General features: G+C 35.7%; 2 protein-coding genes across 2 annotated transcripts in view; one reads left to right on the forward strand and one right to left on the reverse strand.

Moving 5' to 3' along the window:
- Nucleotides 1-121: 121 nt before the first annotated feature.
- glud1a (glutamate dehydrogenase 1a) lies at nucleotides 122-14,921 on the reverse strand. Its single transcript, XM_048204727.1, has 13 exons — nucleotides 14,298-14,921; nucleotides 10,906-10,986; nucleotides 10,769-10,824; nucleotides 9,563-9,626; nucleotides 8,724-8,818; nucleotides 7,523-7,702; nucleotides 5,083-5,220; nucleotides 4,618-4,755; nucleotides 4,405-4,485; nucleotides 3,604-3,727; nucleotides 2,751-2,842; nucleotides 2,586-2,648; nucleotides 122-1,037 (listed from the first exon to the last, which is right to left on the reverse strand). The coding sequence occupies exons 1-13, from the start codon at nucleotides 14,698-14,700 to the stop codon at nucleotides 918-920; spliced, it is 1,635 nt and encodes a 544-aa protein (XP_048060684.1). The 5' UTR covers nucleotides 14,701-14,921; the 3' UTR covers nucleotides 122-917.
- Nucleotides 14,036-23,025, forward strand: part of LOC125276828 (nuclear factor NF-kappa-B p100 subunit-like) — a 24,049-nt gene continuing 15,059 nt past the window's right edge. The window contains exons 1-5 of the mRNA XM_048204726.1: nucleotides 14,036-14,210; nucleotides 17,952-19,216; nucleotides 20,036-20,143; nucleotides 20,313-20,507; nucleotides 22,797-22,943. Of these exons, the coding sequence (XP_048060683.1) occupies nucleotides 18,007-19,216; nucleotides 20,036-20,143; nucleotides 20,313-20,507; nucleotides 22,797-22,943 (1,660 nt within the window). The 5' untranslated portion in view covers nucleotides 14,036-14,210; nucleotides 17,952-18,006. The remainder of the gene's footprint in view (nucleotides 14,211-17,951; nucleotides 19,217-20,035; nucleotides 20,144-20,312; nucleotides 20,508-22,796; nucleotides 22,944-23,025) is intronic.

A 23,025-nucleotide genomic window follows, 5' to 3' on the forward strand; every position in this document is an offset into this window, starting at 1 on the left:
AAATGAGCTAATATGGCTTTAATCTTAGTTTGAAAATCACATTGATTTTGTTTTTAGTCAAAAATGTAAAACATTTCAAAGGACAAATTACATTTATACCAGTAAATCAGCTGACACACACTCACATTTTCATTTACATTTTATTAAATTTTGACAATTTAAAAAGGCAATACAAAGTCTTTTTTTCCCCCAAAGGCTAATTCATAATAAATGCTAATATGATGACGAAAATAAACATTTTCTACCAAATATATGCCCTACCATTTGCATATTGTTAAGAAATTAAACACATTTACCAATAAGGTTTTTTTTTAAAGGAAGGCATTGGGTTATTACTGAAGAAGACTTCTAAAGAGCAGCAAAACCAGATATTCATGTTCAATATTTTGGTAACATATAAAAAGCCTGAGATTCATCCTGCATTCCTTTCCCAATTGACCATAATTTTGTCAAAATGGGTGAGGGGAAAAAAGTAACTAACAAGAAATTCAAGAAACTAGTATTATAAAACAACAGTGTTTATGGCTGTAACTATAAGGCTTAATGTTTTTAGTAACTTCTTCATTAACACATGGCCTGAAGAAACTACAAAGCTTTGAAATACTGTAGCTCTAAAATAAGTTACATTGTTATTGATTTTTGGTGTTTCCTGGCAAGACATTCCCACTATGCTCTGAAATGTGACAGAGTGAATTAAAGGGACTTTGGCTTAAAGGCTTTTCTAAAAGCCATGAATATTTGAAAGGATGATGATCTAGACAAGAATAGAAGCTTCTAAAGATGCACATTGGTAACCACATGCATATATGATATGACATATTTTGATGTATAAAATGTAAACGTGAGGAGCTGTGGGGTTAAGTGACTCAGGTCTGTGCAGACTTAGATATACAGAGTCAGGTGAATAATACAACCGTCTATGTGAAGGTAAGGCCAGCCTCATGGTACACTTTGAAGACTTTCTCAATGGCGTTGACATAGGCAGCTGTCCTCAGATCCAGCCCAAGGTTATACCTGTTAGCTGTGCGCATGATTTGCTAAAAAGATGAAAGATGAATTATGTGAACAATCTGATCATTCCCGAAGAAGCATTTCACATAATGCAGGTTCTTAATACATCAAACTAGCCTAAATGCAGACAGACTAGAAGGCTGCCTCCAGAGACAGCATTTTAAGGCATTATACATGTACTCTCAAAGTAAATATTTTTTTAAAAGGCATCATAATAATGCTGCCTTCAACAATACCTAATTTTGGTCAAATTCGAGGGCAGCATCGCATGTATCCTTTATGGAGAAGCCAATATAAGAATACAATGTGATGAGCACAGTAAAAAAATAAATACAAGACGGATATCGTAATGTTGATTATAAATGAACTTATATTCTATTTAATACAGAAAAGAATAAATAAAATAGCTTTATTAAACAGTATAAAAAACAATTTAACCAATAACTGTGTGTGTGCTATTTACAGAGTATTGTGCTGTTAGCTTAGCAACATGTTACAGTCTGATTAAGAGAACTTGAGCAAATAATAATAAATAATGAGCAAATCCTATAACTAATGCTTTCAATAAATCACAAATTGGGTGTGGTGAATGATATAGGAATCCATTTAATGGGCTCTATCTCATTCCCAATTCACAAACAAAAGACTGACAGCAACAATAGAACATGAATGAACAGATGCTGTTCTCTGGTTACCAGATTCCAGTCTTACACAAAAGCCGTTGCTAGGTGAGTAACAAGTAAGACTATCTGTTTGTTTCCATGTTCAAAGACAGAAAGGATTGTGCTGGAGGGGCATTTATGCAGTATGACATTAAACTTACATGTGGAAATGTTACCATATACCATATAACGCAACCATAATCAGGGATGTTAACAACCGATTAATGAGGCATTGTCATTAATCATTTTAGAGATTAATGGGAGAACATCTTACTGTGACTGGCCAGCGTAGTGGAATGCTACATTTATTATTTGACTTAAAAATAATAATAATAATTTAAAAAAAAACTACATATAGTTTTATTGGAGAAATAATAATAATAATAATAATAATAATAATAATAATAATAACTAAAAATGTTAATACAGCAACAAGAAAAAAATAATATATTTGCTTATTAGCATGCACATGATATTGGCTGTTTATTAGTAATTATAAAGCACATATTAATGCCTTATTCTGCATGACCATTTTCTACATCCCTTAATCGGTAACATTGAGCAATACATTTGTTACTGTATTTACTAATCTTAGTTAACGTTAGTTAATGAAAATACAGTTGTTCATTGTTTGTTCATGTTAGTTCACAGTGCATTAACTAATGATAACAAAATTTAATGTATTAGTAAATGTTGAAACTAACAGTAACAAAGATTAATAAATGCTGTATAAGTGCAGTTCATTATTAGTTCACGTTAACTAATGTAGTTAACTAATGTTAACTAATGAACCTTTTTGTAAAGTGTTACCGTTAATAGTGAGAATTGGACCCTAATCTAAAGTGAGACCATTTTGATATAATCTATAAATAAATAAATTAAATAGATTATGATATATGTATATATACTTACTCTGGCAGATCGCTCCATTGTGTAAGCCAAACCAGAATGCACAATGTCCTTTTCGGAAGCTCCCTAGCAGATGAGCAAAATAAGTTTATAAAAGGTCTAGTAGTCTTATTTAAAATGGTTAAGAAAGACAAATTATGTGACAAGAGCTTTTGCATTTATACTTACAGCAATCCTGTCTTGAAATTCAGATGTGGGAACAATAGGTATGGCTCCACCATGTTTCCCAAACTTCCTTTCCAGACTTTCCTGGACAGACACTGCCAAAATACACATTAGATCCCCATTAGGAATGAGCAAACTGACACATGGAAAGTAATGGTCAAATGTTGTGTTTCCCAAAACAAAATCCGTATTCTCTCTTACAGCTTCTCTGGGATCCAAATCTGTGATTGATTTAGTTAAATATTTCATAAAGGGTGCAATAAAATATGGTGATGGCTTCAGTATATGAATACACTAAAATCACACCATTCAACAGATTTTTCATATGACAGTGAGATGTCATAATTTGCATGAGAAAATGGAGAATTTATGGACAGACAGTGACAGTAGTATTCGTCTGTGTCTTCCCTCGTTTCTGTCTCCCTCTGTGTTCTATCTGTCTGTACCATGTGACTAGCAGTAAATTGGAGGTCATTTTAGGCCAGTCAGATGAAAGGCGGGACAGAGGACGTGTTTGTGTTTTCTGTGTGTATACGTGCCCAGATCCTCTCAAGGGGGCATCAGTGCCACTGTATTTGCTTGTGGGAGCAGAATAAACAAAGTGAACAAAAATACCACATGTGCACCAAGTGCACCTCCAAAATAATCTAGTTTAGAGCAGTTAGACAATGGAGAACAAGCCCTTCCAGAGAACTAAATTAACTGATCATCACTAAGACCGGTAACTGATTTGCAAACAATTATCGCATTCATGCTAGATTTCTATCAGCAAACACTCCACTCTATGTACAGTAGCATTGCTGTTTTACTGCATGACTACACATCACATTTCCTGGGAAACATATTTTTGACTTACTAAGGAGATGGTAGTTTGAGTCCCTTTCATACTTGAAGGTCAGTCTGCCATAACTGACGTGGTTAAGGTTCTTCAGCCACTCAAAGTAGGAGACCGTCACACCTCCAGCATTCAGGTACATGTCCTATTTATGCATATGAATATTTATGCATGTATTTATTTATTTTTAGTGCCATATTAGCATCAAATGCTATACCTGTATCAAAAAAATATATAAAACTTCTATAAATAAGGTAAATAAAGTTTTATATATGCATATACTATGTAGTGGCTGAAAGTGATGTCTGGGAGGCCGGCCTAGGAAATTTTCAACCTTATTAAATATTATAAAACATTTGTAACCATATTACATAGTTGTGCTTGGAGTCAAGTGTTATATTTGTTATAACAATGAAAAATGCCAAATTGTGCAGACATAATTTATTTGTTTGACAGCCTGGTCAAAAATTGTGAACATGCAAAAACAAGAGAAAACCAATAAAATATAAATAACTGATTATGGGGTAGTCAGTGGATGCTTTTTCCTGTGAGCTTTTTGTTTTACTATGACTTTTTTTTTTATAGTAAAATAATTTTGCTAAATAATTTTGTCAGACAAATACCTTACCCAAGTTTTGTTTTTCCTTCATATTTAAAATATTTAACATAATATAAAACATATAAAATACTTTGTAGGGTCATCATAAAAAACAAATATCCCCTCCGGACATCACTTGCACCACTACAGCAAATCAAATATGTATATAAAATCTTTATATTTAGATTTAATATTAAAAGAACATTTAGGACTGGAAAACGTACAGGGATCACCATGATATTCCTCTCTAGGAATATCTTGTCTGCCTCAGGTGTAGTGGGACCGTTGGCTCCTTCAGCAATAATCTGTGAAAATAAGAAGTGTTACTCTGAAGTCTTAATTTTTTTTTATATTCTTATTGTAGATTCTCTGGAGTAGCATAACACAATCAAAAACTCATATGTATGACTCATATATGTTAGCTCTTGACCTCTGACCTTGGCTTTGATATTGTTGGCATTTTTCTTTGTAAGCTGTTTTTCACTTGCAGCAGGGATCAGGATATCACACTGAGCTTCCAAGATGCTGCCTTCATATGGTGTGGCCTTGGGGAAGCCAACAATGGTTCCATTGGCCTGGAAAACAAAAATATTTATATTAATACACTCAGATTATAGAGTTGCACATCCTACATGTAGTACTGCTATACGACCACAAGGTGGCTGCCTTACAGTGAATATTTTTACAATGCATAAAGGTTCAACCAGAATGTTACTATAAAGCAGGCCTGGTGGCACAAAAGGGTAAAATAGGGTAAAATAAGTTAAAATAGGGCATTGCCCCCTCAGATCTAATTTGTGCATTTACCGATTTTAACCGAGAGGGACCCCCCTAGCCACTCACCCAGTTTGTGTGTCCTGCCACCGGCTGTGCTGCAAAGGAAATAAGCGATTCAAACTCACCAGCTTATAGTCTTCCAGCTCTTTGGGATCGATGCCGTTAGGGTTCCAGATGCTTCCGTCCAGCTCTCCAACACCCACACACTTTGCTCCGTAACGGTGCAGGTAACGCATGGAGTGCAGGCCCACATTACCAAAACCCTACCACAGAAATTTGGAGACTGCATTAAAATATTATTCAAACTGGCAGCTGAGCTGAAGGTAATGTGTAATGCTGATGAATTTAGTGCAAGAACATAACTAAAGATCTGAATACACTGCTAAACAGCCAGCATTTCAGTCTTGTGTGCTACAGTGAAAATGTCTAAACATCCTTAAAACAAAATACATTTACTTCAGAAGTTAAAGATAATGCAAATTGCTTTTAGAGAATTAATTAAGTTTCATTTTATTAACCTATTGACAAATAGTTTAATCATAAGCTCACTATATTTTTATTTCTGATCTTATGGAATTTTACCACATTTCATTTTACAGTATGTGGTATGAATTATTTTTAGACATACTTAGACAAAAGATACTAATGAATAAAATGACTTCTTTGCATGTAGGCATATTTTACATTTATACTGTACCAGATGAATGAGTTAAATCATGTTTTTGCTGAAGAATGAGCAATATTAGAATCTTGGCATCTTTAAAGGTGCCCTAGAATTAAATATTGAATTTATATTGGCATAGTTGAATAACAAGAGTTCAGTACATGGAAAAGACATACACTGAGTTTCAAACTCCATTGTTTCCTCCGTCTTATATAAATCTCATTTGTTTAAAAGACCTCCGAAGAACAGGCGAATCTCAACATAACACCGACTGTTGCGTAACAGTCGGGGTGTACACCCCCAATATTTGCATATGCCAGCCCATGATCAAGCCATTAGACAAGGGAAGAACGTCTGGATGTGCACAGCTGAATCATCAGACTAGGTAAGCAAGCAAGAACAATAGCGAAAAATGGCAGATGGAGCAATAATAACTGACATGATCCATGATAACATGATATTTGTGAATTGTCTTTCTAAATGTTTTGTTAGCATGTTGCTAATGTACTGTTAAATGTGGTTAAAGTTACCATCGTTTATTACTGTATTCACGGAGACAAGAGAGCCGTCGCTATTTTCATTTTTAAACACTTGCAGTCTGTATAATGCATAAACAACTTCATTCTTTATAAATCTCTCCAACAGTGTAGCATTAGCCGTTAGCCACAGAGCACAGCCACAAACTCATTCAGAATCAAATGTAATACATCCAAATAAATACTATACTTACATGATCTGATGTATGCAAGCAGCATGCATGACGAACATCTTGTAAAGATCCATTTTGAGGGTTATATTAGCTGTGTAAACTGTGTTTATGCGGTTCAAGGCAAGCGTGAGCTCCGGGGGAGGGGGAGCACGAGAATTAAAGGGGCCGCAACCTATATATCGGTGCATAGTTAATGATGCCCCAAAATAGGCAGTTAAAAAAATGAATTAAAAAAAAAAATCTATGGGGTATTTTGAGCTGAAACTTCACAGACACATTCAGGGGACACCTTAGACTTATATTACATCTTTTAAAAAGAAGTTCTAGGGCACCTTTAAAAAAAACATCCTGTCCATTTTAATTTAAATTATATTTATAATTAAATTTACAATATATTTTAATTTCTCACATTACAAAGAAGTCTCACAAAATACAGTAAAATTAGTAACACTTTACAATAAGGTCTCATTATTTAATGCATTAACTAACATGAACGAACAATGAGCAATATATTTTTACAGCATTTACCTTTTTTAATGTTAAGTTAATAAAAATGTTCATGTTTATGTCAGTTCACAGTGGATTAACTAATGTTGACAAATACAACTTTTGATCTTAAAATGCAAATGTTGAGATTAATAAAGATTAATACATGTTGTATAAGTATTGTTAATTGATAGTTCATGTTAATGTAGTTAACTAATGTTAAATGAAACCTTACTGTAAAGTGTTCCCATAAAATTAGAGTGTTTTCAATCAGACACATAGCAAGTGTAACATTTGAAGGTTTCACACTCTTTTAATCATTCCTTACGAATATTGATTGGGTGTCTAAAAGCACACACTGAATATTTAAAGTCCTTAGATAAGCAAAGTCAGAATGATCCATGTCAGCGTACACTAAGTGCTGGCATAGAGTCATGAGGTAATGTACAACGTGCCTGTAAGCAGCACCATGATAGCAGAATATACACAATGCACTTTTCTCTTTTAGATAAACATCCTAAATCAAAAACATATTTAAGTTTTAGGCAGCCAGTGCATTTTGGACAATGCAATGCATAAAGAGAGGAATTCTTTAGCCAACTGATTTGATATGACTAAAAACTACGTTTAAATCGAAAAATAAGAAAATCAAATCGTAATATCATAAACTTGAAATGTGGTTTATGTGTTACTGACATGTACAAACCTGAATGACAAACGTCTTGTCTCCAAACCCAGGAGTCAGTCCCAGCTGGCTCATGTAAGCAGCCTCATTGACAAAGTTTTCAATGCCATGGAAGACTCCACGACCAGTGGCAGATATACGACCGTGGATGCCACCCTGGCTGATGGGCTTACCGGTAACACAGGCATGAGCATTGATATCCTGATAAAGAAGAATGATACAGAAGAATTATAAATACATGGAGCCCTTCTAAGCATTAGAAGAATGTTGTTTGCATTCAAACAGAATAATCTAAAGCAAATTATGAGACCTCTGTGTTAGCTTGTCATGAGAGATATGAGTACATGGTATAACAATCTGTCGATGTCTCAGTATATCTCTCACGTCCTTTCATGTATCTAGCTACCGGGCAGCTCACAAAAGGAACAGAACGTCACGGCTACCAAGACAAAGCAAATGACTGCCATGGGAGGACAGACTGTATTGAAAGAGTCTGTCAGTAGAGGGTGGAAAAACACAGGGGCGCTTTGTTCTCCTGGTCTCATAAACACCACGCTCTTTGTCAGGGACAGTAAAGGCTCTAGGCACTGATTCACCAATATAGCGATTGTTTTTAGTTCTTACAGATATCCTGTGTGATTTTTCAACATGACTACAATATGTGAAAATGTGTAATAGAAATCACTGCACCATATCAAGGTAATGTATGCATACAATTATCTTAAACATACATGTATGCACTTATTTACAGCATTTAGCATACATTTATCTACGATATTATGCTATAAAATGTGTTTTTGTGAAAAAAAACAAAAAAAAAAAAACATTTTTATGACTAAATATCTTGTTTACAGTCAGCTACACACAAATGCAAAGACAAATCTCTGGTTATCACAAATAACAGTGCTACTACAAAAATAAATTCAAATGCTTTATGAAATTTTGCCATATGCTGTGCTACAAATACATTCTTATCCTGCTGAAATGGGGCACTTTATTCCAGTGACGTATATATAAAACAAATCTATCAGCACCAAAATATTGCTGCTTGTCAGTTCATTTACAACACGTAAGTGCAAAAATAATATATAAATTATGTCCATAGGCATATGAGGTAATAATATGGCAGCATGCCAAACACACCAATAAAAATGTTTCCTTATAGATTTTGCTAAAGCAAACCAGTTGCGTATTACACAAACACTCGTCACATTCAACTTACATGATGGCCCATTGTGTTAGCATACGTGTCAGCAATCCAGGACATTTCCCTTTCTCCTGTGCTCATATCTGGGGCGGGGACATCAATGCCAGGCCCTAATGCGGGAAACAGAAATGAGTGCATCTATCTTAAATATCTGTGCAGTTTTTTGAGAGAATGTACATTGTGTTGTTAGAGAGGAATGTGAGAAGCCAGCATAAAAATAAATAAATAAAATAAATCAACTACCTAAGGAATGTTGGCTCTATTACAAGCTCTTTAAACACATGTAATATGAATACAGTTTATATAGTCTTTCAGGTTACAGGTTATACTTACCTGTAATGTAGAAGTGGTGCAAATAGCCGCTTAACTGTTAATCTGTGCTATCTGATGCCAAGTATTACCTGACTATTGTTCCTGAGTGTGATTGTGTCTAATCTGCAATAGAGTTCCTGTCTCATTCTAGTCCAAATAGTAAAATATGCTTATCAGATGTCATTAGAAAACAACAAATATTGATAAACTACTGTTCACTATAAAAAAAACTTTTTTTTTCAGTAACATGCACTACATTGTGACTAGTAGGCCCTGACAGAATCTGCAGACTTATTTTGCATTTGCAACACTGATACTTGGGGAAATTCTGCAGAATTCTACCAAATGAATACAATGTGTTAAACAGAAGACTATTCATTTTTATAGGTGGACAAAACATTATAATATTACGCAAAATATTTAATAAACATGCACAAGAAATTAGGGATGTGTAGACTTTTGCACACGAATGGCATTCCAATTCTGCTGAGCTTTTTGCTTAATTCAGGAGCAGATTCAGTGAGTGCCTGCTCAAAACTCACCAATGAAGCCCTTTTTAGCCAATTCAATGGTAAACCTTCTTGTGATCTTCTCCAGTTCTGTGTCCTGTGCAAGGAAAGAAAAAAAAATTGAGGAACATCAGTGACTATAATGTGTTTAATAATATGGAAGTATACATTTGGAATAGTAGTAGTATTAATATGCCATGTAAGCATCTGAGGCTATTTTCATGGCAAAAAAAAAAAAAAGAGTTACATAAATACAATAAAATTAAAAACCAAACAAAAAGAAAAAAAACCATTGCAGTTAATATTATACAAAATATTTTACATTAACATATGATAAAACTTCAATGCCTTTTCTAGTAATAATCTCACTAAACATGTCCTTAAGTGAGCTTACTGCATAGAAATGTTGTCTACTTGCATTAAATGTAGGACAGTCCAATAAAATATGTTTAATGGAAAGGGGGTCTTGCATACATAGAGTAGGGTCTTCGCCTTTAAGCAAAAATGCATTAAGTCATTCTTGTATGACCTATGCAACATCTAGAGAACAACACTTGATCAAATCTTGTTTTAAAAAAAATTAAAAGTCTGTATACTTTAACAAAGTAATGCTTGAGCATTCGTTGCTCCAGTTTATACAGGGAGTCTGTGATCTGAATGCTAAACTAAATACGGCATGTTTAATTCACCAATGATAAAATACAAACAAACAAAGGACAGTCGCTTCGCTTCAGAAGGCCTTTATTAACCTCCTGGAGCCATATGAATTATATTTTTGATGGATGGATGCATTTTTGGGGGGGTTCGAAACAGGCCCCCGGTTCACTACCATTATAAAGCTTGGTAGAGCCAGGATATTTTTAAATATATCTCTGATTGTGTTTTTCTGAAAGAAGATAGTCATATACACCTAGGATGGCTTGAGGGTGAGTAAATCATGGAATCATTTTTGGGTGAACTATCCCTTTAACAGCACAGGCATTAAACCCGGTAGGATTTCTCTCCAAGAGTCAAGAAATCTTAATAATAAATAGCATAGACAAATGCAGCTGCACTGGAAATTATGTTCTAGCTCTTCAAAAACACTACAACAAAAAAAAGTAATAAATAAATACAAATAAAATATAAACATAGCTGTTCATTTATTTTCAGGAATATTTAAAATTAGAGAGTGTAATTAATTCTGAAAATGATTTAATTATGAAATCATAATTACGCAGGGAACATGAAAACACTCACAGAGTAATTCTTTGGGTTAATTTTCACTCCAGCTTTAGCTCCTCCAAAAGGCACATCTGTTGAGAGCATAGTTTGTGTGGATGATTATGTGTTCATACTAACAACCACAACCAAACAAATTAGAGCACAGAACTTACCTACAACTGCACATTTGTATGTCATTAGTGAGGCGAGGGCTTTCACCTCATCGACTGACACCTCTGTGCTATAACGGATACCTGGAGAAACAGAAGTTGAGTCTTCATCACACTTTAGGTCTATGCAAATAACATCTGTAGATCAGTGACATCAAGGATCAAAATAAATCACAAGGATTATAGCCCATTTTAACTTGTTTTATGACAGGAGATTCTCTATTGATTAAAGCTAAAGGAAACACAGACTACAACACTTTGATAATGTGTTATATAATTCAAGCCTTTTTTCAAGCCTAAAAGCTCTAGGGAAAAAAAAAAAAAAAAAAAAAAGAGTTAACTGAATAAAAGCTGCCAAAAATGTGCCCACTGTAAAGGTGGCCCTTGCTTGTCAGTTAAAATAGCATTAATGATCTGGACAGCATGATGTTTGAAGTAGGAGGCCTGGAACATTCCAATAGTTTAACTGCCATGTGCAAAAAAAATAGGTCTACAGTTCTAAAGAGGGGAAATTTTGTGTAGCAGGACAGGCAGCAAACCAACCACTTTGATGACTCACTCTCTCCATCAAACTATGAGGGAAGAAAATCTAGGCAGGGCCCAAAATGGGTGTGGTTAAAGCCAAAGTGACTACCCAAAACATCTTTGTTTTCAATCATCCTCAAAAGTCCTGCTAGGACGGCACTGGAAAATTTCTTGATTTCATGGATGAGGAGCTAGTAATTCATCTCAAATTACTACTAGCATCAAATAAAGATAAAAGTGCAGCTTTAAACAACAGTCTCTCTGCAGAGTTTATTGGTGACCGTGTAAGGAAACTTTAAAAAGACAGCTGCGTTGGCACTTTTGTATGCATACTGTGAATTTCTACTGTACAAATTCAGGGGGTCCAAAGTCTGCATTCTCTTACCTATTATAACCATGTTTTGCTTATTCTGCTTACTTATTTTACCAAATAAAAGTATAAAATTGCTGATCATATTATTATTTAAATAGTTTCTTTATGCCCGCATAAAAGTCAATACTGTAGAAAACAGTGCATGACAAATTACAGCCATTAACTTTTTTTATGGCTGTAAAAAGACCAATTTTTGACCTCCTCCACCATGTGAACTGGTTATGGAGGCTTTTATACATTACCTTAATCAGAGACGTCCTGACACAAAGTTGCAAAACATAAGATGTTTTGTCTGGTGAACAAAGTAAAACAACTGACTAAAACACTAAGCTAATTTACAAACTCAACAGTTTAAAGTCTCACCATCAATTCACTCACTGTCTTACTAAAAGCTCCCATTGATTCTACTCAATACAAGATCAAGCAGTGAACATTAGAAGATTTCTTCCAAAACTTTGTTGATCGGTTCAGCCTAAATCATATGCAATTTAGACTACTTAAAATGGTGGTTAAAGGAAATGTGATGCAAGTTATCTTATTTGTTCATTCTACTGTTTAGGGTAAGATCTCAGTTTTAAAAAAGGGAAAATAGTTAAAAAAAAAAAAAAAAAAAGCTGAAAGGATGGAACTTCCACTCAAGGAAACTGCTGAGAGATTGAACTGCCCTCGGGTCTTCCACCTCCCTTCCTAAATAAAGCATTGCGCAGTCAGTCCTGACAAAGCAAAATGTAATGCTCTTACAAACAACTCCAGGATAGGTCAAGCTTCATATAAATATCTCTTACACAAACACATTCCATTGATAATGAATGAGTTCACAACTTCTAAAAAGTATACAAATATCTCTGCAAAGATAAAACTGTAATTTATATGATATAAAAAACAAGATAAAGGAGCAGAACTACCCTATAAAATAAACACAGGAACAGGTCAGGCAGCATTCCCGCTGCAATACTTTACAAATGAAGACCTAAAATGGTGAAGAAATGCAGGACATATTTCTTTATACATTTGTTTAAAAGCCTTTCCAATTCCATTCTCCTATATATTATAAAATATAAGATGCAATGTGTATTAAAGGGTTAGTTCACCCAAAAATGAAAATTCTGTCATTTATTACTTACCCTCATGCCGTTCCACACCCGTAAGACCTTCGTTAATCTTCGGAACACAAATTAAGATATTTTAGTCGAAATACCGATGGCTCCGTGAGGCCTGCATAGGGAGCAATGACACTTCCTCCCTCAAGATCCATGAAAGGTACTAAAACATATTTAAATCGGTTCATGTGAGTACAGTGGTTCAATATTAATATTATAAAGTGACGAGAATATTTTTGGTGCGCCAAAAAAAAAAAATAACAACTTATTTAGTGATGGCCGAATTTCAAAACAATGCTTCAGAAAGCATCGGAGCACAAATGAATCAGTGTATTGAATCATGATTCAGATCGCATGTCAAACTGCCAACGGCTGAAATCACGTTGACTCTGGCGCTCCGAACAGCAGATTCGATACACTGATTCATTATGCTCCGATGCTTCCTGAAGCAGTGTTTTGAAATCAGCCATTTTGAAGTCGTTATTTTTTTATTTATTTTTTTTTTTTTTGGCACACCAAAAATATTCTCGTTGCTTTATAATATTAATATTGAACCACTGTACTCACATGAACTGATTTAGATATGTTTTTAGTACCTTTATGGATCTTGAGAGAGAAAAATGTCATTGCTCCCTATGAAGGCCTCACGGAGCCATCGGATTTCAACTAAAATATCTTAATTTGTGTTCCGAAGATTAACGAAGGTCTTACGGGTGTGGAACGGCATGAGGTTAAGTAATAAATGACAGAATTTTCATTTTTGGGTGAACTAACCCTTTAAGGTATTTATAGATACTGTTAATCCTGTTGGAAAACCCATCTTGTGCTGAAACAAATGAGCCACCCACTGGTTCTACCAGCTTAAGGTGGTCAAAGGATGATTTGGAACATGGTATTTATTTCTGTCTGTTCTAAGATGGGCACAGGCTAGTGACCATCTTAGACCACCTACTTGAACACCTCAGACAAGCTAACAAGCCTGAACCAGAAAGATAATCAATCAAACCAGTTTATTCGAATATAGCACATAAATATTAACAGTTTATTACCAGTTACAGTACATTCCATAATGTTTTTATTGCGGTGTTTGAAAATTCGTACAATGAATGTTTGCACACGAATAGTCGCAGAGTGTCGCTGCTGCGGAACTAAAACGCAGGATATTTTCCAAGTTCCTGGCACGCAAGGCCTATCATTTATCATTATCTGTCTGTCTGTCAAAATACAGGGACGAAGCTTGTAAATAAATGTGTTGCAGACACTCAGACCTACGTCATCAAGATGCAAAACTTCAGAAGATGATGCTACAGGTAAGTGCTATGTGTCTTAGCTTGCATGTTTACTCTCGAGAACGCGACTGCTTCCTATTATTCCCGGTCTAATGAATTCAAACTTACCTCCTTTACACGGAGTCCTGTGCTGGCTGTGTTGAGCTCTGTAGCCCTCGATCATCTCCCACTCCCCGTTGTCTCTCTTGATGGGGAATGACACGGACAGGACATGGTTGCATGGCTTGATAATCTTGAGGATCCCTCGGACTCTGTGCCTCTTCTGCTCGGGCGTTTCTCTCGTCTTGAGATCGTGCACGAGTTTGTCCTCCACGATAGAAGCTCCGCGGTCGAAGAAACCCTCGACCATCCTAAAGAAGTTAGGGTCATCGTCTTTCTCTCCTACGGCTTCGCTGTAACGGCGGACCCGCATTAGAGTCGCCGAAGCGGGCAGAGCGGAATCGACGCATCCCGAGGCCAGCGAGCTGCTGGCGGCTGCGCGTGTGACGAGCTCCCCCAGATACCTATACATGACTTTGAACTAACACACTAACTAACAATATCTATAAAGGGAAAAAACTAAGACAGACAGTGTCAAAGAGTGGGTCGGGGTGAATAAACGGACACCACGACGGCTCCTTTTCTGCTACACTAAATAAAGTGTCAGCTTGAATACTGTTTGCGAGTTGTTTTAACAGTCAGACAGGCGTGCCGTGGGTCTCCACCTCAAGCTGGGAGGCGCTCAGAGAGCAGGAACCATAAGCAAACATGTTTGCAACCTAGGGAGAAAGTATTACAAAAAATATGTTAAAAGTATTAAAGTTGCTGCTGTCCAAATGTGTTGCCTGAACGTATACATACGCATATAATCTATAATAATAATAATAATAATAATAATAATAATAATAATCTCGCTCAAAAAATAAATAAAATAAAAATTAATATATATTTGTGGGGGGAAATGTTTTTTTAATATGTAGGCTAATATATATTTCAGTAATATCATATATAATATTACTGAATTATATATGCACTAGTTATATCTCAAAATAGTATGGCACTACCATCTGATATGATCACTGTACTTTGGTACATTTATATTCATTTATTTATTCATTCCAAATATGGAATACAACCCTACTTACTATTGTTTGTCATCATTGTTTACCCTATTGGTGTTATCCTTTTCTTATTGCTTGTGCACTGTAAAGCGTCTTTGAGCACTGGACAGGTGCTATATAAATAAAACTTATTATTATTATTATCTAGAATAGTACAGCTAGAATTGGGAGGGATTTAAGAAATAGTGAAAGCATATAAAATTATATTTTTTGGTACTGCCTTTTTTGGTACCCTATATTTTTTGATACTGCCATATATATATATATATATATATATATATATAATTTTTTTTTTTTTTTTTGCAAGGAATGTAAAGCACTATTCACTTACTGTAGCCTACATTAAAATATGCCATTAAAACAGAGTGTGATGTCTTTAAAAAACTGGATTAATGTAACTAACTACTTTTAAAGAATTCAAAGAAGTTTTTCTACTTTATTTTCTAGACCTAAAACCCAGAAGAGCAATTGTGTTTTTGAGTCATGATCACTGAAATTTCCTATGTTTTCTTTTTTTAAATATGGTGTGATTGAAGGGTTAGTTAAGAGAAGACAATGCTGAATAAAGTCGTAGTTTTTGTTATTTTTGGACCAAAATGTATTTTCGATGCTTCAAAAACTTCTAACTAACCCACTGATGTCACATGGACTACTTTGATGATGTTTTTATTATCTTTCTGGACATGGACAGTATACCGTACATACATTTTCAATGGAGGGACAGAAAGCTCTCGGACTAAATCTAAAATATCTTAAACTGTGTTCCGAAGATGAACGGAGGTCTTACGGGTTTGGAACGACATGAGAGCGAGTCATTAATGACATAATTTTCATTTTTGGGTGAACTAACCCTTTAACATTATTTCACTTTCACATTTTGATTTACAACACAAACTGTGCGTGGTCATACCTCAAATGTGAATTTGTAAGTTGCTATATGTGGACTACAACAGTTTCCCAATTCACTAAGAGCCAAAATTTACAGTAATTGTCCTTAACTTAAACACTAACAGTAGTTAAAGGGTTAGTTCACCCAAAAATGAAAATTCTGTCATCATTTACTCACCCTCAAATTGTTCCAAACCTGTATGAATTTTTTTGTTCTGCTGAATATAGGAAGATATTTGGAAGAATGTCCGTAACCAAACAGATCTGTTTGAGATCTGTTTGGTTACTGACATTTTTTTTTCAAATATCTTCCTTTGTGTACAGCAGAACAAAGAAATTCATACAGGTTTGGAACTACTTGAGGGTGAGTAAATGATGACAGAATTTTCATTTTTGGGTGAACTAACCCTTTAACTACTGTTAGTGTTTAATGAATTACTGTAGAAAAAAAAAAACATTTTTTTTCTTACTATCTTACTTTTTTTCAAAAATGTGTGAATCAGCTGAAGCATGAAAATCTGTCTGTTCTCAGTCCTCTTTCTTCTTGTCAGTACCACCCCTTCATACCTCCATCCTGTTACAGAACCTCATGTTTCAGTCTTCCCCTGTGACCTAGTTTCCCCGTTATGTTCATTAGTTCATTTGATCCACCTGTGTCTTGTTAATCATCCCATCACCTTGTTTAGTTCCTTTGTCAGTCACATGTATAGATACCCTGTGTTCACCTTCACTCCTTGTCTGTTCTTGTTGTTGTCTACATGTGTTTATGCTGTTGTAACCCTGTTTGGAAACTCCTGTATCTCAGTAAAGTATTGTTAATCGTCCTCTTCGTCTTTGTTGTGCTTTGATACACAGCACACGTAACACATCCCAGGCTACAAATTCTGCCTGCAATAAATCATACTGTAGTTTGAAAGACGCTCTGTTATTGGTTCACGTGGTGCCTACACCCATCATCTGGTTGGTGAAGTTCTGGAGAGTCACTCGTTAAACTGCTGTTTTTCTTCTTTTGCTAAGTGAAAACAACTGATCCAGGAATGTACGCTTGCACAGACACATTAAAATGCTTTGTTATTCCCAGCAGCTGTGGAGGTTTTACAGTGTATTCCTGCTTTTCTTCCTACCTTGCTTGGAATTCTTCATTGGTTTTTAGACTATGATCCTTTACAGTAATTTAGCTTTTTCAACTGTATAGATGTATTTGGTTTGTTAATATTTAAAGGCATAATTAGTGTTATTTTAGTAGTATTTTTATACTGTTATTATTTATTCATATTTTTATTTTTATGTTTTCAGTGTATATTTTACTTTTAACGTTTGTTTTGGTAATTTTGTTATGTGCTTTTGTAATTTTTGTGTTTTTTGTTTTATTTTTTTTTTACTTTATTTTTATTTCAATTTTAGTACTTCAAATTAAATATTTATTTCAGTGAGCTGCCAATGCAACATTTGTCATTATCTTAAGTTTAAGTTTACATTTTTATCATCTTATACTTTTTTTCCCCGCTTTATTTCAATTAATGAAAACGATTTTTGATATATTTATTTTTACTTAACAATATCAACATGGATCCTCCCAAAAATTCTGTCATCATTTACAGTAACAATTGAAACATACTTGAAAATATCTTTTGTCTTATGTGGAAGAAAGAAAATGATGAGGGTGAGTAAATGATGACAGAATTTTCATTTTTACTAAACTATCCCTTTAAAATTTATTTGGGCATTTGTCTATAGGGTTTAACTTACAGTATGCATTTCCGTTTTCCTACAGGTTACCATTTTAATCCACCCGTAAATATGATAAAAGACCTGGCGAAATAAATCTTATGACTGTGCCATTATCAGTGCAACATAAGGACAGCAAAATGGCAAACAAACCAAAGATTCATGTGTTTTTGGGTGCCCCATGTCCCCAAGCCCTTGCTTTAGAGGTACAGGAGAGAGAAGTCCAGCACTGGAAGAAAGTGGACCTCACTTGGAGTCAAGGCAGGTTGATTCCCGAGGACACTGTCAGAGAGGTCCTAACAGATGAGTGTGGAGCAGTGACCAGTGGTAGACCGGAGTCTGCTGGTACCTCTGAGAGAATACCTGAAAGTATAGCGGACAAAACGGAAACATCCCAGGATAACAGTACTCCATCGGGCTGCGAGTGCTCTCAATCAAAGGAAGAGTCCAGTGAAGTAGAGGAGTTGTGTCCTGTATTGGTGACAGAATACCTAGATAGTTGTTTCTCCTGTCCTCAGACTAGTTTAAATGAACAGAGCAGAGACGTAAGGCCTACATCACCTGTTTCCACAGAGACTGAGTATCTGAGTACATGGACAAAGTCTCAAGCCTTGCTTCTTCGAAGTAGAGTAGCCCGGTGTCCGACTTCTGGCTATCTTGAAGATTTTCTTCTTGGCTCTCCACATACCCCACGCAAACAAATGGACTCGGCCTCCATTAGTTCTCCAGAATTGTACAGTCCTGTGGTCAGCCCTGAAGAGAGGGGCTTAGGAGGAACCTTGCAAAGCTCAGGAGAGTGGCATAATGACAGTCTAAGCCAAAGACAGCAGGAGAGAGGGGTGATTCTGGAAATCACATCTGACGGCATCCTCTGCTCTCAGGGCAATGCTATAGCTGAAAAACCTGTGGTTCAAGAGGAACTTGGGCTTAATATTGACTCACCGACTACAACTGCACAGGCTTCACCTAGTCCCACTACTTCTAAAAAGATGAAGTTGTCTCAGACTGTAAGTAAAACTAAAGAAACAACAGAGCCGAGGGTAAGATCTGCCATCCCCCTCTGTGGTCCTACAACCCTGCTGGCCAGGTGTAAGACCCATGGTGTACGATATGCCATCTTAGTTGCTGTGGTGCACCCATGCCACTTAAAAGAGGTCAAAGTGAAAACTGGAGTTTCAGCTGGTAGCAGTGTACCTCTAGCAACGCTGATTGTCACCGACCAATCGGACGTGGAGATGAAGGTGGTTCTATGGCGGACATCTGCTTTCTGGGCTCTGACAGTATATCCAGGAGACATTCTGCTAATTACAGGTGAAACTATTGAGATTTCCCCATTAGATCTACAAATAAGCACTTTTGATGGTGCATCTGGCAAAAATCAGTGTTAAAAGCGACAAATATCCAGAAAAGTCAGGAATTTATGTTCATTCACAATCTTTGATGAAGTTAAATATTGTGCATTCTCTCACTAAATAAGTATCTTCAAGAATAATTCAGAATCCATGTTTATATTCTTGTAATATAACATTACATACTATATATATATATGCACACTACCGTTCAAAAGTTTGGGGTCTGTAAGTTGTTTCACAATTTTTTTTTTAAAGAAATTAATACTTTAATTCGTAAAAAAATACATTACATTGCTCAAAAGTTACAGCAAAACATTTTGTAATGTCTACTGACCATGTACTGTATAGTACATAAAATATACTCTGGAATCCAGAATTATTTTAGACCACATCATCTTTTTAAAAGCATGATTTTAATGCGTTACCATGCAGTATGTTACTTCATAAATGAAAATGCAGAAGTAGTGTTAACTGTATTTGTCAGAAGCATTTGAAAGAATTTTTGTCAATAGAACAGGTGTGAAGATGGGAAATGAACCACTAAGGGAAAAAACAAGAATATCAGGATGATCCTCTGAAATAATGACCTGTCAGCCCAACAAATGGTGGATCAACTCAGCTCATTCAACCAAAATATACAAAACAACAGTGAATCATCTTAAATGTAGCTGGTCTAATTTGTGTGGCTGCAAAAAAAAAAAAAAAAAAAAAAAAAAACTCCTTAGATGCACTGTCTAATGAAATATCCACAGTTGTCTTTCTGTCTTTTCTTTGGCAGATGTGACAGTGCACATAGACAAGTGGAAGGCTGAGACTGTCCTGCAGTCCTCCTTCACTAGTAAGCTGCTGAATCTGGGACAGGTCACGGGGGACCGTATTCCACTAGGTAATAGAAACGTAATTGCTACTGAGGTTTTTTGCCAGGTTGAAAGTTCAAGGTATAGATGTTATATATTATTTAGATATATAGATAGATTTTTTTTTTTTTTTTTTACCTTATTATGTAATTGCCTGTAATGATTGTCCCCTGCCTTTGTAATGCTGAACTTGTCTAGCCCCACAGAATTTGAACTGTCATACATTGAGAATGCTGTGTACTCATCTGTGTGAGAAGCGCCCCCTGCTGCTGTCTCTGCCTCCTCACAAGCCTCAGGATTTGAACTCCATCCCCTTCATTCGCCTCGTAGCATTACGTCCTGACACATTGGTTCATGCTCTGCTTAGGGTTAAACACAGGAAATTAATTACAGGTATGGAACTGAATTGCAGTCCATTGTTTCAGATGATATAGCAGTGTGATACGAGAAACATAAAAAGTAGCGCTATTTTCCGTTACCTGTGTGAATGGTATGATATGTAGGAAAATATCAGACCACTGGATGACATGATTGACCATTCAGAATAAGGTATTCCAGAGAAATTAAATAAATTCATTTATATGTGCCTTGTACAACATTCACTTCACACATAGTCAAATCTCAAAGGCAACTAGAAAACATATTTGTGACATAAAATTATCTCTGTAAAATTATTTTCATTATTGTTTTTAATAATAATGATAATAAATTATTAGGAATATTTTATTATTATACTAGCTTTTTATTATTTAGTAATATTTCTTCATTTGTTTAACATTTTTTATTAAGTAATAATAAACATTATTATTATTTTATAGTCATATTGACATACAACCTGAATTCCGGATATGTTAGGACATTTTTAAATTTGAATAAAATGAAAACTAAAAGATCACGTGATAAAATCATGTGAGCCAATATTATATTCACAATAGAACATAGATGACACAACAAATGTTTAAACAGAGAAATGTTACACTTTTATCCACTAAATGAGCTCATTTCAAATTTGATGCCTGCTACAGGTCTCAAAAAAGTTGGCACGGGGGCAACAAATGGCTGAAAAAGCAAGTCATTTTGAAAAGATTCAGCTGAGAGAACATCTAGCAACTAATTAAGTTAATTGATATCAGGTCTGTAACATGATTAGCTATAAAAGGGATGTCTTAGAGAGGCAGAGTCTCTCAGAAGTAAAGATGGCCAGAAGCTCTCTAATCTGTGAAAGAGTGCATAAAAAGATTGTGGAAAACAATGTTCCTCAACATCAAATTGCAAAGGCTTTGCAAATCTCATCATCTACAGTGCATAACATCATCAAAAGATTCAGAGAAACTGGAGAAATCTCTGTGCGTAAGGGACAAGGCCGAAGACCTTTATTGGATGCCGTGGTCTTTGGACCCTCAGACGACACTGCATCACTCATCAGCATGATTGTGTCAATGACATTACTAAATGGGCCCAGGAATACTTCCAGAAACCACTGTCGGTAAATACAATCCGCCGTGCCATCTGCAGATGCCAAGTAAAGCTCTATCATGCAAAAAGGAAGCCATATGTGAACATGGTCCAGAAGCGCCGTCAAGTCCAAGGCTCATTTAAAATGGACTGTTTCAAAGTGGAAAAGTGTTCTATGGTCAGTCAGTCCAAATTTGACATTCTTGTTGGAAATCACAGACACTGTGTCCTCCGGGCTAAAGAGGAGGGAGATCTTCCAGCTTGTCATCAGCGTTCAGTTCAAAAGCCAGCATCTCTGATGGTATGGGGGTGCATAAGTGCATACGGTATGGGCAGCTTGCATGTTTTGGAAGGCACTATGAATGCTGAAAGGTTTTAGAGCAACATATGCTCCCCTCCAGATGATGTTTATTTCAGGAAAGGCCTTGTGTATTTCAGCAGGACAATGCAAAACCACATACTGCAGCTATTACAACAGCATGGCTTTGTCTTAGAAGAGTTCGGGTGCTGAATTGGCCTGCCTGCAGTCCAGATCTTTCACCTATAGAGAACATTTGGTGCATCATTTAACGAAAAAAAAAAATACGTCAAAGACGACCACAAACTCTTCAGCAACTGGAAACCTATATCAGGCAACACAATTCCAACACCAAAACTCGATAACCTCGATGCCCAGATGTCTTAATGTCTTTTTTAAAAGAGATGCTACACCATGGTAAACATGCCCCCGTCCCAACTATGTTGAGACCTGTAGCAGGCATCAAATTTGAAATGAGCTAATTTTGTGCATAAAATTTCTTAGTTTAAACATTTGTTATCTATGTTCTATTGTGAATAAAATATTGGCTCATGTGATTTGAAATTCTTTGTTTTCATTTTATTCAAATTTATAAAATGTTCCAACATTTCCGGAATTCGGGTTGTATATACATAATTTTTGGCCAAATTATGCAGCCCTACAAACAAGCACAGCAAAGTGGAACTTTTTAATTAAAAAAATCACATTTTAAATCGCATTTGCAGGTTGTATCAGAAAAATCGGTTAGATTTTTCCCCTAAATTCTGCAGTCCTACATTATAGTCCAGTGACCAATCAGAATTGAGTATTCCAGAGAGACATTTAATACATTGATTTATATGTGCCTTGTACTTCACATTCACTTCACATATTAAACAATCAAATCTCAAAGGATCTTTGGTTCAGAATGCTGTTTTGCTTGATTTTAGCCTGGCGTGATGAGGTGGAGGGGATATCCAGAGCAGGAGGTGTACTAAAAGCCATTTTGACTGTGGAGCAAGGAGATGGCCACCAAGGGGCTGTCATACTTTGGGGAGCTGCTCTGTCTTGGCTGCAGCGTTTGGACAGGAACAAAGGTGTTTATAATTCAGTGGTTCAAATATTGTGTTGGACAACAGGGGCCTTCGAGTCAAAAAGGTTGAAAGCCACTGTAATAAG

The sequence above is a fragment of the Megalobrama amblycephala genome, linkage group LG10, assembly GCF_018812025.1.
Source record: "Megalobrama amblycephala isolate DHTTF-2021 linkage group LG10, ASM1881202v1, whole genome shotgun sequence".
Lineage (NCBI taxonomy): Eukaryota > Metazoa > Chordata > Actinopteri > Cypriniformes > Xenocyprididae > Megalobrama > Megalobrama amblycephala.

Excerpts from the sequence above, each read along its gene's own strand:
- glud1a (XM_048204727.1), bottom strand. The coding sequence starts at position 14,700 with ATGTATAGGTATCTGGGGGAGCTCGTCACACGCGCAGCCGCCAGCAGC. Across the intron at positions 10,987-14,297 it reads CAGGACTCCGTGTAAAGGAG|GTATCCGTTATAGCACAGAG; the intron begins GTAAGTTTGAAT and ends CTGTTTCTCCAG. Across the intron at positions 2,649-2,750 it reads AATTTCAAGACAGGATTGCT|GGAGCTTCCGAAAAGGACAT; the intron begins GTAAGTATAAAT and ends CTCATCTGCTAG.